Here is a 16,617-nt window from a genome sequence, read left to right as displayed (position 1 = left end):
TATATAAGACTTTGTGGTTTACAGCTTATCATTAGAATCATTTTATATCATACCTCATACATGTAATCATAGACCAGGCCTTTTTCATCAAAGTGGCATTCCCATTTACCCACAGAGTTAGGAATTGGGTTGTTTTCATCTTTTCCCAAAACGATTAATCGTAGGAATGTATCAAAAACAAGACGACCACTGGTATCACAACTTCCTCCAATTGACCAAATCAAAGAAAACATAAAGCAAGCCTGTTGGTTAAAAAAAAAAAAAAGTTAATTTAAACTAATTATTTAAAAGAAATTTTTAACAAATTAATTAAGATCTAACATATTAATGACTGGTTAACCTACTTGGAAAAGGTCAGATCTATGAATTAAGTGGATTGGAGCACAGCTAAATCACATAGTATCATTTCTCTGGCAAAAGCTATCTAATTTTAAAACACCTATGCCTATCATAGGACACTTAGGTTGCTTCCATGTCCTGGCTACCATGAATAATGCTGCTATGATCATTGAGGTGCATATATCTTTACAGATAAATGTTTTTAATTTTTTTTAGGGAGAGGGTAAATACCCAGAGAAGGGATTGCTGGGTCATATAGTAATTCTACTCTTAGTTTTTTGAGGACTCCATACTGTTTTCCATACTGGCTGTACCAATTTACTTTCCCACCAGAAGTGTCTGAAGGTTCCTTTCTCCTTACTACCTCTCCAACATTTGTTATTACTTGTCCTGTTGGTGATAGCCATTCTAGCAGGTGTGAGGTGGTAGATAATTGGAGAAAGATGTGGTACATATATTCCTGGAATATTATTCAGCCATAAAAAAAGATGAAATACTGCCATTTATTACAACATGGATGGATCTTGAGATTATCATGCTAACCAAAATAAATCAGACAGAAAAAGTTGAAAACCATATGATTTCACTCATATGTGGGATACAAACTGAAAGCAACAAACAAACATGACAGAGACTCATGGACATGAACAGTGGATTAGAGGTTACCAGAGGGAAGTGGGCGAGGGGGAAGGCAGATAAGGGTAAAAGGGATCAAATATTTGGTGACAAAAGGAAATTTAACTTTGGGTAGTGAACACACAATGCAATATACATATGACATATTGTTGAATTGTACACTTGAAAACATATTTTATTTTATTAACCAACATCACCCTAATCATTTTAATTAAAAAATAAATAAAAAATAAAAATAAAACACTTATGACAAATGACCTAGGAATTTCTCTTTTAGGGGCTTATATACAAGAAAATTCACTGCAGTATTGTTTGTGATAGTAAATGATCAGAAGCAACCCAAATGTTCCTCAAGAGGAATCTGCTTAATTGGGCTATTCTACATACACTAGAATACATGCAGCTGTCGAAAAAGAAGATAACTCTAATGTTATGAAATGATCTCCAAGATATTTTGTGAGAAAACATGCAAATAAGTATGCACGGTATGCTAAAATGTATTAAAAATATATACATATAAAGAGAGTATGCATTAAATACCTAGATAGCAAATTATCTAGGCATAGGTAATAGCCGCCTTGAAGGTGGCTGGGGGACTGGTATGGATGGAAAATCTACTTTTGCCTTTTGAATTTTACTCTAGTCATATGCCTTATCTAGTTTATAAATCTGTAAGTTATAGTTTAAGAGAAAATTTTCAACTACGTGTTGATCTATATTAGTCTAAAAATGATTTAAACTGTTTAAACAATTTGGTGAGTATAGGTTTACCAACAGAATGTAAATTTTCAGAAAATATATAACATGAAGGTTACATAGGTAAATTATTCCTAGGATATTTTTATTTTATAAAAAGTTACCAATGATATGTATGGAAGAATATTGAAAACTAGTTCTGAGAAAGGCAGTTTCAAACTTAGGGAGAAAAAGGGATATAAATAAATCATACTTCAAACATGTCTTCAATTTCTTCTAAAATGGAGGGAAATAAAGGAGAAAAGGGAGGTGGAAAGAAAGAGATTATGGTTAGCAAGGAACCCTGAAATATGAGGTATCTGAGGTAGATTTTCTATGGCAACAAGGTGAAGGGGAAACAATAGGAGGGAACTGCTATTTCCGTAGAGTAGAAAAGAAGGTAGACTGAGTAGAGGAGATCAAGGCATTAAGGAATAAGGTGGTGGGTGAGAAAGTAATATACGCCAGAAAGAGAACAAAACACCTCTTTCCTTTGGAGCCCTCAGAGTTATGTCCTCTGGCCTTCTCTGACTTACTTCCAGACATTAGCTAATCTGGGCCACTGACTCCTCCTTATGCATGTGCTCTATGGATTCTGCCAGCAGTGCTCCACCCAGCTAGTTGGATGCCTGCTCCTTGTCTTTTGTAGCCGGCTTCTTGCAGGCTACATCCTGGCTTAATATTAAGAAAAAATCAATTCACCTAAAGTCTCTATTGGATTAAGTCACTATATTGTTTATCAAATTATGTTCTTTCACAAATAACAGGGTATATTTGGTTCATTCTGACATATTTTACTTTCTTTAAAGTGTTTTTTAAATCAGACTACCAAGTCAGGGCAATTTTAATGTCTTCAGTTATTTTTTCAGTGCTCACCATAAAACAGCTCGGGATTTTACAATGTCTTTCTCAGTACAAGTATCATTTGCCAGAGGTATATTTTATTCTGTAATTAAAAACCATATTAAGTATAAAACAAACCATAATCCAAACACGAATGTGCTTGCTTGTAGGATCACCTTCTAACACGTCACAGAGTAGTACTTCAAAGAGGCGTGTGAGAGATACAACCACATTGCTATTACTTGTAGGAATCAGTTCCTGCAAAGTGAAAAAACATACTTTTCTTTCGTCTTATTTGAAAAATAAAAGAAGATAAACATTTTATTTAAAAAACTGAGAACGTGTACATGGTTTTCATAAAGTCTTTATAAACACTTAGAGAATTTAAATTGTATGCATGATAAAAACATCTCAAATATTTTGGTTCAGTGTATTATATTATACAGTACATAACATTCTGAATTCTCTGAGAGATTAAAATTAAGTCTGAAAGAGAATAAACAATATTCTAGGGATAGCAGAAATAAAGTCTCTAACAGCCATTCATTCGTTTATATATTCAACAAATGCTTACGAAAAACATACTATTCTTACATACCAAGCTAGGAGATATGGACATAAAATATACAATCTCTGAAAAGCAGTGATATTGAAATTAAATAGACAAAAACAATACAGGGTAATACTGACAAGGCAGAGGAAGTCTCAGGGTGGGGCAAGGGTACTAGAGTAGTTGGGATAAACAATTAACCCAGACCCAGGGAGGAGGACAAGGAGAGAAATGGGAGAGGAATGAATAAAGAAAGACATCCCAGATAAATAACAGCTGAGTTGAATTTGGGGGGAAAATGTGAGTTCCCCAAGTGTAGAAGGGAAGGATGTTAAAGGCAGGAGAAACTACATACACACAGAAATGGAGACGTAAGCGCAGAGAATTAAGGGGATTCTATAGAATGGGAAAATAGGGTGTCAAAGAGGAATGGCAAGAAAGAAGGCCTGAGAAGCAGACAGGGATCAGATCCTGAAAGGCTTATAGGCTGTATTAAGAATCTCATGCTAAGGGAAGAGGGGTACAATGGAGGATTTTAAGTAGGAGAATAAAAGGAATGAATTTGTATTTTAGAACCTTCATTCTGGTAGCAGGATATAGATTGAACCAGAGTAGCTCTACTGTACTGATTCAGGGAAGAAATTATGCAGGTCAGAACTGAGGCTAAACAGAGAAATCCAGATGGAGAGGCGAGGACAGATACAAAAGTCAGAATGGAGAAAAATCTATAGATCCTGGGGACTAACTGAATGTGAAAAATATGGGAATGAATTCTGAAAAGAAAATCCATCACTCATCAGAAAAATGGAGCATATTTTGTATTATTTATAACATTTAGTACTGGAGCTTTAAAATGAAAAAATAAAAAATGACTTTATCTGTTTATTTTCCCTATGAAGACAATGTACAGAATCTTTATAAGTTGAAAATGTTCTCTTTTCCCTTTTGTGCAGAATATTTTTCTTATCTTTGAAATAATATTTTGAAATAATAAAATCTACTGAATACTCTTGCCTTCACTATATCAATGTATTTATTTATATGTAAGTAACTAATGCATATGTGTGTGGTGAGTTGAATAGTGGTCCTCAAAGAGACACACGTGCATGTCCTAATCCCAAGGACCCATAAGTGTGATCTTATTTGCAAAAAGAGTCTTTGAAGATGTAATTAAGTTAAGGATCTCAAGATGAGATCATTCTGGTTATCTGAAAGACCCTAAATCCAAGGCCTTAAATCTTTATTAAGAGTCACACATTGAAGAGACACAAAATGTAGAAGAAAATAGAGTTATACGGCCACAAACTATGGAATACCAAGAGCCAAAATAAGCTAGAAGAGGTAAGAAAAGATTCTCCTTTACAGCTTCCAGAGGAAGCATGGCCCCACCAACATCTCAATTTTAGACTTCTAGCCCCAGAACTATAACAGAATAAATTTCTGCTGCTTTAAGCCACCAAGTTTGTAGTAATTGTTATGACAGTTCTAGGAAACTAATACAACATACAAAATTTTCTCATAAAATACAAAATATACATGTGAGTTTTTAAAGGCACATATTTAAAACACTTTTAAAATACAGAAAATAATTAGAAATTTGAAAGCTTCAGTCACTATAGTTTTTTAAAGTTTTTTTCAATTGACATTCAATATAATATTAGCTTTAGGTGTACAGTATAGTGGTTAGCCATTTATAACTTACAAAGTAATGCCCCCAATAAGTCCTGTACCCACCCGACACCATAGAAAGTTATTACAATATTATTGGTTATATTCCATAAGCTGTACTTTATATCCCCATGATGATTTTGGAACTGCCAATTTGTACTAATCTCTTCACCTTTTTCATCCATATTTCCAACCCTCTCCCATCTGGCAACCATCAGTTTGTTCTCTTTATCTATGAGTTTGTTTCTGTTTTATTTATTTTTTATTGCTTCTCGGCCTTTTAGCTAAGATCAAGTATTTGTTTTTTAGATTCCACATATAAGTGAAATTTTACAGATTTTGTCTTTCTTTGTCTAAAGTCTTTCACTTAGCATAACATCCTCCGGGTCCATCCTCGTTGTTGCAAATGGTAAGATTGCATACTTTTTTATGGCCAAGTAATAGTCCCTTGTATATATGTACTAAATTTTCTTTATCCAGTCATCTTTTGATTGGAGCAGTTAATCTATTTAAATTTAAAGTAATTATTAATAGGTATATAGTTGTTATTTTATTGTTTTCAGATTGTTTTTGTACGGCTTCTTTATGACTTTCTTATTCTCTTATTCTCTTGTGTGTTGATAAATTTCTGTAGTATTATGTGTAAATTCCTTTCTCTTTATTTGTCGTATATTCCTTATAGATTTTTAGTTTATTACCATGTGCTTCATATATACTAAGCTATGTTTACAGCAGTCTATTTTCAGTTGATGGTAACAAAAGTTCAAACACATTCTAAAATCACTACTTTTACTCATCCCCTCCATGTTTATGGTTTTGTCATTATTTTGTACTTCTTTTGTGTGTTTGTGTGTATCCCTTAATTTACTATTGTACTTACACGTGATCTTCCTACTTCTGCCTTTTAACCTTTGTACTACTTTAGTGTTGGTTTATCCACTGCTTTTATTATGTATTAATTTGCCTTTGTCAGTGAGAATTTTTTCTTTGAGATATTTTCTTATTATTATTTTTTTCTTCTTAAAAAATGTCCCTTTAACATTTCTTATAAAACTAGTTTTGTGGTTATGAACTCTTTCAGCTTTTTCTTGTCTGGGATAGTTACTATAGTTTTATTCAGCGTTTAGAGGGAATAAAATTTACTTCTGGGTTATTCAGGTATAACTTAAGCAGTATAAATCCAAAGTTGTATGTTACTAGAATGGTTTTAGTCACAGCCAGTCCTCACAACCAATCAGCCTGAGGGTCAATTCCTTCCACTAATGTGCAAACAGCAACAAAGGGTCAACTACAATAGGAGGGACATACAACCCACACAAGGGACACACCTGGAGCATCCGGCTCAGGTGGCCAAGGAGACTCTGCCACTGGGCCCCACAGGATACCTACTACATAAGACCACTTTACCAAGACTGGGAGACATAGCAGCTTTAATACATAAAAACACAGGGCAGCAGCCAAAATGGAGAGACAAAGAAACATGCCTCAAATGAAAGAACATAACAAAGCTCCAGAAAAATTAACATTGTTAAAATGTCCATACTACCCAAAGCTATCTGCAAAAAAAGAACTAAACAAAATGGAGACAAGAAATCTACCAGATGCAGAGTTTTAAACACTGGTTATAAGGATGCTCGATGATCTCAGTAAGGATGCTCAACGAAGAGATGGGAAACAAAAATGGAGATAGAAAACAAAAAAAGAACCAATCAGAAATAAAAATACAATAACTAAAATGAAGAATACATTAGATGGAATCAACAGTAGATTAGATGAAGCAGAATTGAATCAGCGATTTTAAAGGTGAGGTAGCAGAAACTACCAAATCAGAACAGTAAACAGAAAAGAAGAATCCAAAATGAGAATAGATTAAGGGCCTCTGGGACAACATCAAGCATACTAACATTCACATCATAGGGGTACCAGAAGAAGAAAGAGACTAAGGAATTGAAAGTCTATTTGAAGAAATAATGACGAAAAACTTCCCTAGCCTGGCAAAGGAAACAGACATACAAGCCCAGGAAGCTCAGAAAGTCCCAAACAAGATGAACCCAAAAAGGCCCACACCAAGACACATTGTAATTAAAATGCGAAAAGTTGAAGACAAAGAGAGAATCTTAAAAGCAGCAAGAGAAAGGAAGTTGGTTACCTACAAGAGAGGTCCCATAGACTGTTAGATGATTTCTCAACAGAAATTTTGCAGGCCAGAGGGACTGGCAGGAAATACTCAAAATGATGAAAAGCAAGGACCTACCACCAAGATTACTCTACCCTGCAAAGCTATCATTTAGAATTAAAGGACAGATAAAGACCTTCCCAGACAAGGAAAAGGTAATAGAGTTTATCACCACTAAAAGAGGATTATGAGAATTGTTAAAGGAACTTCTTTAACAATAAGAAAAAGAAAATATTAGTAATAAAATGGCAATAACTACATACCTAACAACAATTACTTTAAATGTGAATGCATTGAATGCTCCAATCAAAAGACATTGGTGGCTGAATGGACAAGAAAACAAGACCCTTACACATGCTGCCTACAAGAGATCAACTTCAAATTGAAAGACACACATAGACTGAAAGTAAAGGGATGTAAAAGATATTTCATGAAAATGGAAATGAAAAAAAAATCTAGGGTAGCAATACTTATACTAGACAAAATAGTCTTTAAAGCAAAGGCTATAACAAGAGGCAAAGAAAGACTCAGTTATCCCACTTCTAGGTATTTTCTAAAGAAACCCAAAACACTACTTTGAAGGAATATGTGCATCCACATATTCATTGCAGCATTATTTACAATAACCAAGATATGCAGGCAAACTGGGTGTCCATCAATGGATGAATAGATAAAAAAGAGATAGTACTTATGCAAAATGGAATATCACTCAGCCATAAAAATAGATAAATAAAAGAATGAAATCTTTACATCTGCAACAACATGGATGGACCTAGAAGGTCTGTACTGAGTGGAGTAAGTCAGATATAGAAAGACAAAAACCATGTGATTTCACTTACATGTGGAATCTAAAGAACAAAATAAACAAATAAAACAAATAAACACAAAGATAAAAAGAACATTTTGAGGGTTACCAGATGGGAGGGGTTTTGGGGTGATGAGTGAAAAGGGGAAAGAGATTAAGAAGTACGAATTGTTAGTTACAAAATAGTCCTGGTAATGTAAAGTATAGCATAAAGAATATAGTTAATAATATTGTAATAACTATGTACAGTGTCAGATGAGTACTAAATTTATTGGGGTGATCACTTCATGAGTTTTATAGATGTCCAACCACTATGTTGTACACCTAAAACTAATATAATATTGTATGCCAACTATAATTGAAAAGTAAAAAATATTATTTAAAAAATCAGTTGCATTTCTTTACACCAACAATGATCTAACTGAAAAGGAAATCAAGAAAGCAATCTCATTTATAATAGCATCAAAAGAATAAAATGCTTAAGAATAAATTTACCATAGGAAGTGAAAGATCTGTACACAAGAAACTTAATGAAAGAAAGAAGACACAAATAAATGGAAAGATATCCATGTTCATGGATTGAGAGAATTAACATTGTTAAAATGTCCATACTATCCAAAGCCATCTGTAGATTTAATGCAATCCCCACAATAGCATTTTTCACAAATATAGAAAAAAGAATTATAAAGTCTGCATGGAACCATATAATATCACCAATTGCCAAAATAATCTTGAGAAAGAAGAAGATTTGAAGGCATCACATTTCTTGATTTCAAATTATACAGTAGTCTCCTCTTATCTACAATTTCATTTATCCCAGTTTCGGGTACCCGTGGTCAACCATGATTCAAAAATATTAAATGAAAAATTCCAGAAATAAACAATTTGTAATTTTTAAATCGTGCACCATTCTGAGTACTGTGATGAAATCTTGCAACATCCCACTCTGTCCCTACCAGGACGTGCATCATCCCTTTGTCCAGTGTATCCATGATGTATGTGCCACTGCCCATTAGTCACTTACTAGCCATGTAGGTTATCAGATCAACTATTACAGTATTGCAGTCCTTGTGTTCAAGTAATCTTTACTTCATAATGGCCCCAAAGGACAAAAGTAGTGATGCTGGCAATCAGGTATGCCAAAGAGCAGCCATAAAGTGCTTCCTGAAAAGGTATTTATGTACAGGAAAAAAATATAGTATATATATATGGTTCAGCATGATCTATGATTTCAGGCATCCACTGGGGGTCTTGGAAGACATCCCCTGTGGATAAGAGGGGGACCACCCTAGTAATTAAAAAATCAAAACAATATGGTACTGACATAAAAACAGACATATAAACCAATGAACAGAATAGAAAGCCCAGAAATGGACCCAAACACATAACAGTCAACTGATCTTTGACAAGGGTGCCAAGAAAAAACTAATACCCACATATGAAAGAGTGAAATTTGACCGTTATTTTATACCACACACAAAAATCAATCCAAAATAGGTTAACAACTTATATGTAAAAATCTGGAATTGCAAAACCCCTAGAAAAAAAATAGGAAAAAATCTCCTTGACATTGGCCTTAGAAATGATTTTTTGAATATGACACTAAAAGATCAGGTAACAAAAGTAAAAATTAACAAGTAGGACTACATCAAACTAAAAGCACAGTAGAAGCACAGCAAAGGAAACAATCAACAAAATGAAAAGGCAACCTATGGATTGAGAGAAATTATTTGCAAACCATATATCTGATAACAGGTTAATATCCAAAAGATATAAGAATTTCATATAATTCAATAGCAAAAAAACCATCAATGCAATTTAAAACAGGTTAAGGACCTGAATAGATATTTTTTTCCAAAGAAGAAATACAATGGCCAAGAGGTATATGAAAAGGCACGCAACATTACTAATCATCAGGGAAATGCAAATCAAAACCACAATGAGATATGACCTCACACCTGTTAGGATAGTTATTATCAAAAAGACAAAAGATGGTAAGTGTTAGTGAGGCTACAGAGAAAAGAAAACCTTCGTGCACTATTAGTGGGAATATAAATTGGTGCGGCCATTGTGAAAAACAATATGGAGGAGTCTTAAGAAACTAAAACTAAAAATAGAACTACCATATGATCCAGCAACCCCTCTTCAAGGTATATAACCAAAGGAAATGAAATCAGTACCTCAAAGAGATATCTGCACTCCCATGTTCATTGCAGCATTATTCACAAAAGCCAATATATGAAAACAAACTAAGTGTCTCTTGATAGATGAATAAATGAAGAAATTATGGAATATGTAATGGAATATTATTCAGCCTTTAAAAAGAAGATCCTAGCATTTGCAACAACATGGATTAACCTCGAGATGTTATGATAAGTGAAATAAGCTAGACACAGAAAGGAATAAACTGCATGATCTCACTTACATACAGAATCTAAAAGTTGAATACATAAAACCAGAGAGTAAAAGTGATTACCAGGGGTGGAAAGATGAAGGGAACAGGGAGACCTTGGACACAGGGTATAAAATTGTGTTTATGTATGATAAATAAGTCTAGAGATTTAATGTACAGCATGATGACTATAGGTTTTGGAAATTGGCTAAGAGTAGATTTCAGGTGCTCTCACTACACACATACACAAAAAATATGGTAACTATTTAAGGAGATTATACATTAATTAGCTTGACTGTACTAATCATTTCACTATGTGTATGTATATCAAATCATCATGTTGTACATTACATATGTATAATTTTTATTTCTTAAAATTAAAAAAATAAAACCCAGAGGGATAAACACACACATATATACCTGAGTACAAGTATAACTAGGGGAATCTGAATAAGATCAGTAGATAGTATCAATGTCAATATCTTTCTTAAGACATTATAATATAGCCTTGTAAAATGTTACCATTGGGGGAAATTAGGTGAAATGTACATGGGATTTCTATTCTTACAACTGAATGTGAATCATTGAATGTCACAATAAACATTTCAATGTTTTTAAAAATGAACATTAAATGTCTAAGGAGAAACTGATTTAAGTTATTTATCTTACCATTGTGACTTTAGACTTAGTCAAGCTGAATAAAAACTAAAGAAACTTGAGTGGCTCAGAGAATTATAGTGCTACCTTGCATTTTTTCTTACGAAGCTTTAAAGTTGGCTGTATTAACCAATCAAAAAGTCCTCTCAGCAGAGCCTGATGTTCTTCTTCCTGTAGAGGTCCTTTTAGTGAACTCAGCCATGAAGACACAAGGGGTTCCCATCCTAATTGTGAGGGTTCCAAATAAATCATGCCACAGCGGCTCACAGTGGCAGGCTAGAGAAAAAAGACAAATTGTCTAATGTTGCTTTTATACCAGTAGTACCTGGCAGTTTTTCACTACTTCTTTGCATGACTTAAAAGGCCCTTTGTGATCTGGCTCCTCTCTTCCTCCACAGCCTCACATACATTACATGAAACTATTTGCAGTCACAGTTCCCCAAGGATGTCATGGCTTCAGGTCTTTATATCTTATGATTTGAGATGAACAGCCCCAACCAATCTTCCTGGGGAATTCTTATCCCTCCTCTACCCATTCCCCTCTAGCGCACTCACCCCCCACCCCCATATTCTCATAGCACTGACAGGTAGCTCTATATTGAGATTATTTATTAGTATCCTTCTCATTCTCCTTAAACAAGCAGACGCTGTGCCTTACTCATCTTTGTATTCCTAGTGCCTAACTCATCTTCTGAGATATAATAAAAAAAATACTTACTGACTTAATGAATGAATAAATGAACAAACCAATAAACAAACTACTTACGTAAAATTATGAACTTACAGAGGCTTGGGAAAGGTCCATTGCTTCAAAGATGAGGCTCATTTGAGGGGACATTTGAATGATTTCTCCACTCATAAGGCAAAGCTAAAAGCAATTATTTTCAAATGTTTATGTAAAAAATTCTCAAACTTCTCAGATAAAAATTTATTCTATTGATAAGATAGTGTATATCCTGTGATATGATGTAAAAAGTATTAGAATGTCAGCCAGAAAATCATAATTCTAGGTCTAGCTCTACCAATTTCTTACTAGGTGAGCAAATACATAACATCCTTGAGTCTCAGCCTCTTCATTTATAAACAGGGATAATTTCTCTCTCATAGAGTTAGGGAGAAGGAGACTATCTAACATACTGCAAAAACTATAAAATCCTATACAAATCTCAATTCTTGTTATTACAAAAATTAAGAAATATTCCTGATTTCATAAAGTTGTCAGATCTTTTATATTAATAAGAGAAAAATAAAAAAAATGAATATTTATATACCCATCTTCTAAATTTTCCCAATGTTAACATTTTGCCATATTTGCTTCATCTTTTTAAAAAAAATATTTTAAAGGGCATTACACCTATAATGGCATTTCACATGCAAACACATCAATCAATATTCATTTAAAAAATAAGGACTTTTCTATATAACCACAATAATATGATCACATCTAATAAAATTATCAATAATTCCTTAATATCATCTAATATCAACTCAGGTAATATTCAGATTTCCTCAGTTGTACCAGAAACATCTTTTGAACTGATTTATTCAACCCAAAATTCCATTGATGACCATGATATTGTTTTTGCTATGCCTCCTTGGTCTCTTTTAATCTAAAACATTCCTTTTTGATCAAATATGTAAAAATTGATTTCATCAACTGCTTCCTTTCTGCCAAACTTCTTTCTTGTCCATTATTATTAAAGCCATCCTTTCTTCTCAATCTCATTGACTTCTAACTTTGGAATTATTGTTAACTTTTAATAATTATTATTAATTGTTGATATTCCAAATTAATTTCATTACTAAGTCCTTTAAATTTTCCTATTTATTTATTTTTCATGTTTCTTATCCACTTCCACGATCACCACTGTAGTCTCAGTTTTGCCCCTCTCTAGTTATATGTCAACAATGTGGCATTTAACATTTCTGGATCTGTTTCTTATCTGTAAAATAGATAAATGATCTAGACCTGGACTGTCCAATATGCAAACCAGTAATCATATGTTGCTATTCATATTGAACTTTAACTAATTAAAGCTAAAGAAAATTTAAAATCGGTTCTTCCGTTGCACTAAGCCACAATTTCAAATGCTTGATATTTGAGAAAATGCTCAATAAGCCGCATGTGACTAGCACCTACTTTATTGGACAGTGCAGATATCTATGTCATTGTAGAAAGTTATATTCGACAGTGCCGGTCTAGAATACTTTTAATTTTCTGCCAGATTATTTCAGCAAATGTTCTTGTACTTGCAATAAATTTAGGAAGTGGAGTCAGCTTTCTCCTCACACTCTCATGCTGTTTCTCAAATACTTTTACTCCACTCTCCAGTACAACCTTTCCTCTTCTGACAACCCTCCCTTGCTGCTATCATTCACCAGCACCCAATCATTCCCCTTGTTATCTAAAGCCTTTGGTATTTGGCTCAATATCTTTTTACTATAACTTTGGCCTGATCCAGTTCTTATGAGGAGAATCTCATAAACCTTGGATCCTTAATCACCTTGTCTTCACTTACTTTCCCCCTACTCCACTCTAGCCATCCACTTTATATATCTGGGACCTGCTCTCCTGGAACACTACACAATTCTGAAATACTAAATCCAAGCATCCCAGTCTCTGCCCATGGACTCCTACCCATTCAGCTTGCTCACTCATTGACTCCTACTACACTTATCTTCATTTTCATATCCCTATTGTTTTCACTTCCTCTATTATTAAGTAGCTTCTGTTCTACGGTCTAGCACTTCTACCATTCTCATGCATATCTTTAAAGTCTTTCTATATTTCCAATCTAGCAACATTATCTACACCTACACTCAAACTGCTTAGACTGTTAAAGAAACAAAGGCAGACCTTGGCACTACTACTACTAATTCATAGTCTTCCATTCGTTCAAGTTCTCAGTAATACTTTACTATGTTTCATATTTTCCTACATAGATAGTTCTCTTTCTCATTTTCCAAATGGCTAATTTCAATCTTCACCTTTCTCCTCAAGTGTACAAACAACCAGGGCTTACCATTTTACAAAGAAAAAATAAATAATTAAAAGGATTTGCCTTCAAATTTCTATCAAATCCATACATTCACCTGTATCTATATCTATCCTTTCCTTACTCCCTCTTATCCTTCATAAGACAATCCTTCTACCTGATTATGAGTCCTGAGACTAACCTCTCTTTTAACCTCTCTTTTCTGAATCATCACTAATTCTTGTCTGTTTACTTCCCCCTGCTTTTGCTCAATGAGGCTAAATGTATAAAAGAAAGAATATGAATAAACGACCAACCACCTATGATAAAGGACTGAAGGATATGTTTGAATGCTAATTAAATTAATTTGCTTATTTAGTGGTGTAGTTACTTTATATAAATACGAAAGTAAATCATGGTATAGTCATACAGTAGAATACTAATACAGACATAAAAAGAATACATAAATAAATAAAATGGAACATGAACATCACTGATACTATATTGACCAAAAGAAGGAAAACACTAAAGAGTATAATTCCATTTACATGAAGTTTAAGAAACAGCAAAGCTAATTTACCACAGCAGAAGTCAGAATAATGATTGCCCCTGAGTTATACTAGTTGGGTGAATGAACCTTGTAGAGTGCATCTTTACTTAGAGTGCACACTTCTATAAAAAAAATCATGGACTCTAGTTAGTGAACATTTTATACTTTATGTATGGTACCTCTCAATGAAAACAAAATAAATACTAGAAGCCTTCCATTTTCTAATTCTTTTGAATATATCACAGCTTCTAAGGTAATGTACCACATATGAGCACTGAAGCATTCAATAGTTTCAAGAATAATAAGGCCCTTGTATTTTTCCCTAGAATATTAATTTAAAGTTCTGGAAACCACAGGTCTAGAGTCACTTTACAACTCTTTATCACCTTTTACATTACTATGCCTTCCTGCTAACAGAGTGATTTTAATACAACATACTTTTATTCTATAAAAAAATTAAGTAAAGGATTTACTACAGCATAGTTTTCATTGAAAAGATAATTTATAAACTTATTCAAATTGCTGCATCTTTTATTTCATATATACTGTCCTAGTCAATTAGTTTTTGAATATGTAACATTGCTAAGCATATTTACATCTGCTTTGTGTTCTTTTTAATTGTGGTAAAAAACATATAACATTAAATTTAAAAAATTAATCATTTTTAAGTTTACATACAGTTCAGTAGTGTTAGGTATATTCATATTGTGCATCTGTTTTGCTTTTAGTCATGATGAGTTACCTTTTTATTATCATCCAATACTGTGTTCATGCTCTCTATCCACAAAGTGTCTATGGGACCATCAAATACAACCCATTTCCGGTCAGGTGTTTCTGATAAGGCAAATTCTCTAAAAGTGTTAGCCACAATACCATCAGTCCACTGAAGAGGAAAAACAGAAGAGTTGGAAAGTTTCCTTTATAAAACTACAAAGTGATAATCTGAAAACATTTTAAATTTCTTGGTTTAATGTACATTGTCAATATGAGTTGAGAATGTTTATACTGTAGATTACCTCATGAGACACTGGGTCAAACTGTCCAAAAAGTTGGCCCATAGTAATAGACTTGGGGTTTACAGTCCTATAAATGACCTTTTCTTCCTCTCCATAGCCACGTTCATTCATAAGAGTTAGAGTATCAGCCAGCATATGCAGAACTTTTGTCTTAGCAGCAAAAGGCTCTCCTACTAACATAAAACTATCAAGGAAAAGTAGTAATTAAAAAGTGAGATTCTTAAAAAAATAATAGTAAATTATTTTTCTATATTCTGGTATATAAAATTTTACCATATGATAACTACTACATATAATTTTTAAAATTATATGACTTTTTTTTTAGATGTGAGGAAAATACACTTAACTTCTAAACTGGTTGATCTCTAAATCAAATTCTCTACATTAATATCATTATCTATAAAAGAGAATATAATTTAAAATATCCAAATGAAAATGAAAACTTAACGATTGTATACTCCTAAATTTTTTTTAAGTTACTTGGTCCTTCTAAAGAGAGGGCAAGGATTCTTTTTCCTCATGTCTTCACTTGCTGTAGTAATTATTAGTACTCTTGCCAAATAACTTCTGAATCTCCTTTCTCCTGCATCTAGTAGGATTCCTCACTCTCTTGTGGAAATAATAGGTGACTAAGGAGTAATAACTGGAAATGATGGGTGTTACTTCCTAGCAGGAGATAAATAATTGCCAGAGATGGACCTTACAGGACTGTTTTCCCTCTAGCTATGACCCATGATGTTGAGATGGTGGCTGCTCCAACAGCCAGGAACCCTGAATAATTATGATTAGCAGAACCTCTCTGTTAACCTATGATTAACACAGTATGAATGAGAAATAATCCTTTGTGTTTTAAGTCACTAAGATTTGGGTGTTGACTGTTTCTACAGAATATCCTAGCCCATCCTTACTGACAGAAATTCATACCTAGAAGTAGGGAAGGTATTCTAGCTATAATAAAAAAGACTAAAATGTGTGGCATTGGCTTAGAGGTCAGGTCATGAGCGGCAAATTAACTGTTATCAGAGGCTAAAAGATTGGCAATTAATGTTATGCAATGATGAAACATTGGTGAATTTGAGATGAACTGGAAGACAGATAATATACCTAATGAAATTGTAGTTTTAGGGAAATAAGATAGTAAACAGAATATTATTAGTATATAATGACAGTCGATGGCTGCATTTAACAAGGAACTACAGGGAAAAAAGGCAGCCCAGAAAAAATAAGCAATTTGCAAGCAAGAATGAAAGCAAAGAGAAGGAGTCCAGCGGTTCA

At 33.5% G+C, this 16,617-nt stretch overlaps 1 protein-coding gene across 1 annotated transcript in view; it reads right to left on the bottom strand.

Moving 5' to 3' along the window:
- The window catches only part of DNAH12 (dynein axonemal heavy chain 12), a 200,616-nt gene that overhangs the window by 94,613 nt on the left and 89,386 nt on the right, over positions 1 to 16,617 (bottom strand). The window contains 6 exon segments of the mRNA XM_025050737.1: positions 54 to 242; positions 2,692 to 2,811; positions 10,889 to 11,077; positions 11,586 to 11,669; positions 15,069 to 15,209; positions 15,343 to 15,526. Of these exon segments, the coding sequence (XP_024906505.1) occupies positions 54 to 242; positions 2,692 to 2,811; positions 10,889 to 11,077; positions 11,586 to 11,669; positions 15,069 to 15,209; positions 15,343 to 15,526 (907 nt within the window).

Source organism: Pteropus alecto, unplaced genomic scaffold (genome assembly GCF_000325575.1).
Source record: "Pteropus alecto unplaced genomic scaffold, ASM32557v1 scaffold75, whole genome shotgun sequence".
Taxonomy (NCBI): domain Eukaryota; kingdom Metazoa; phylum Chordata; class Mammalia; order Chiroptera; family Pteropodidae; genus Pteropus; species Pteropus alecto.
The sequence above is the reverse complement of the archived record's forward strand: the minus strand, read 5'-3'. Positions and strand labels throughout refer to the sequence as shown.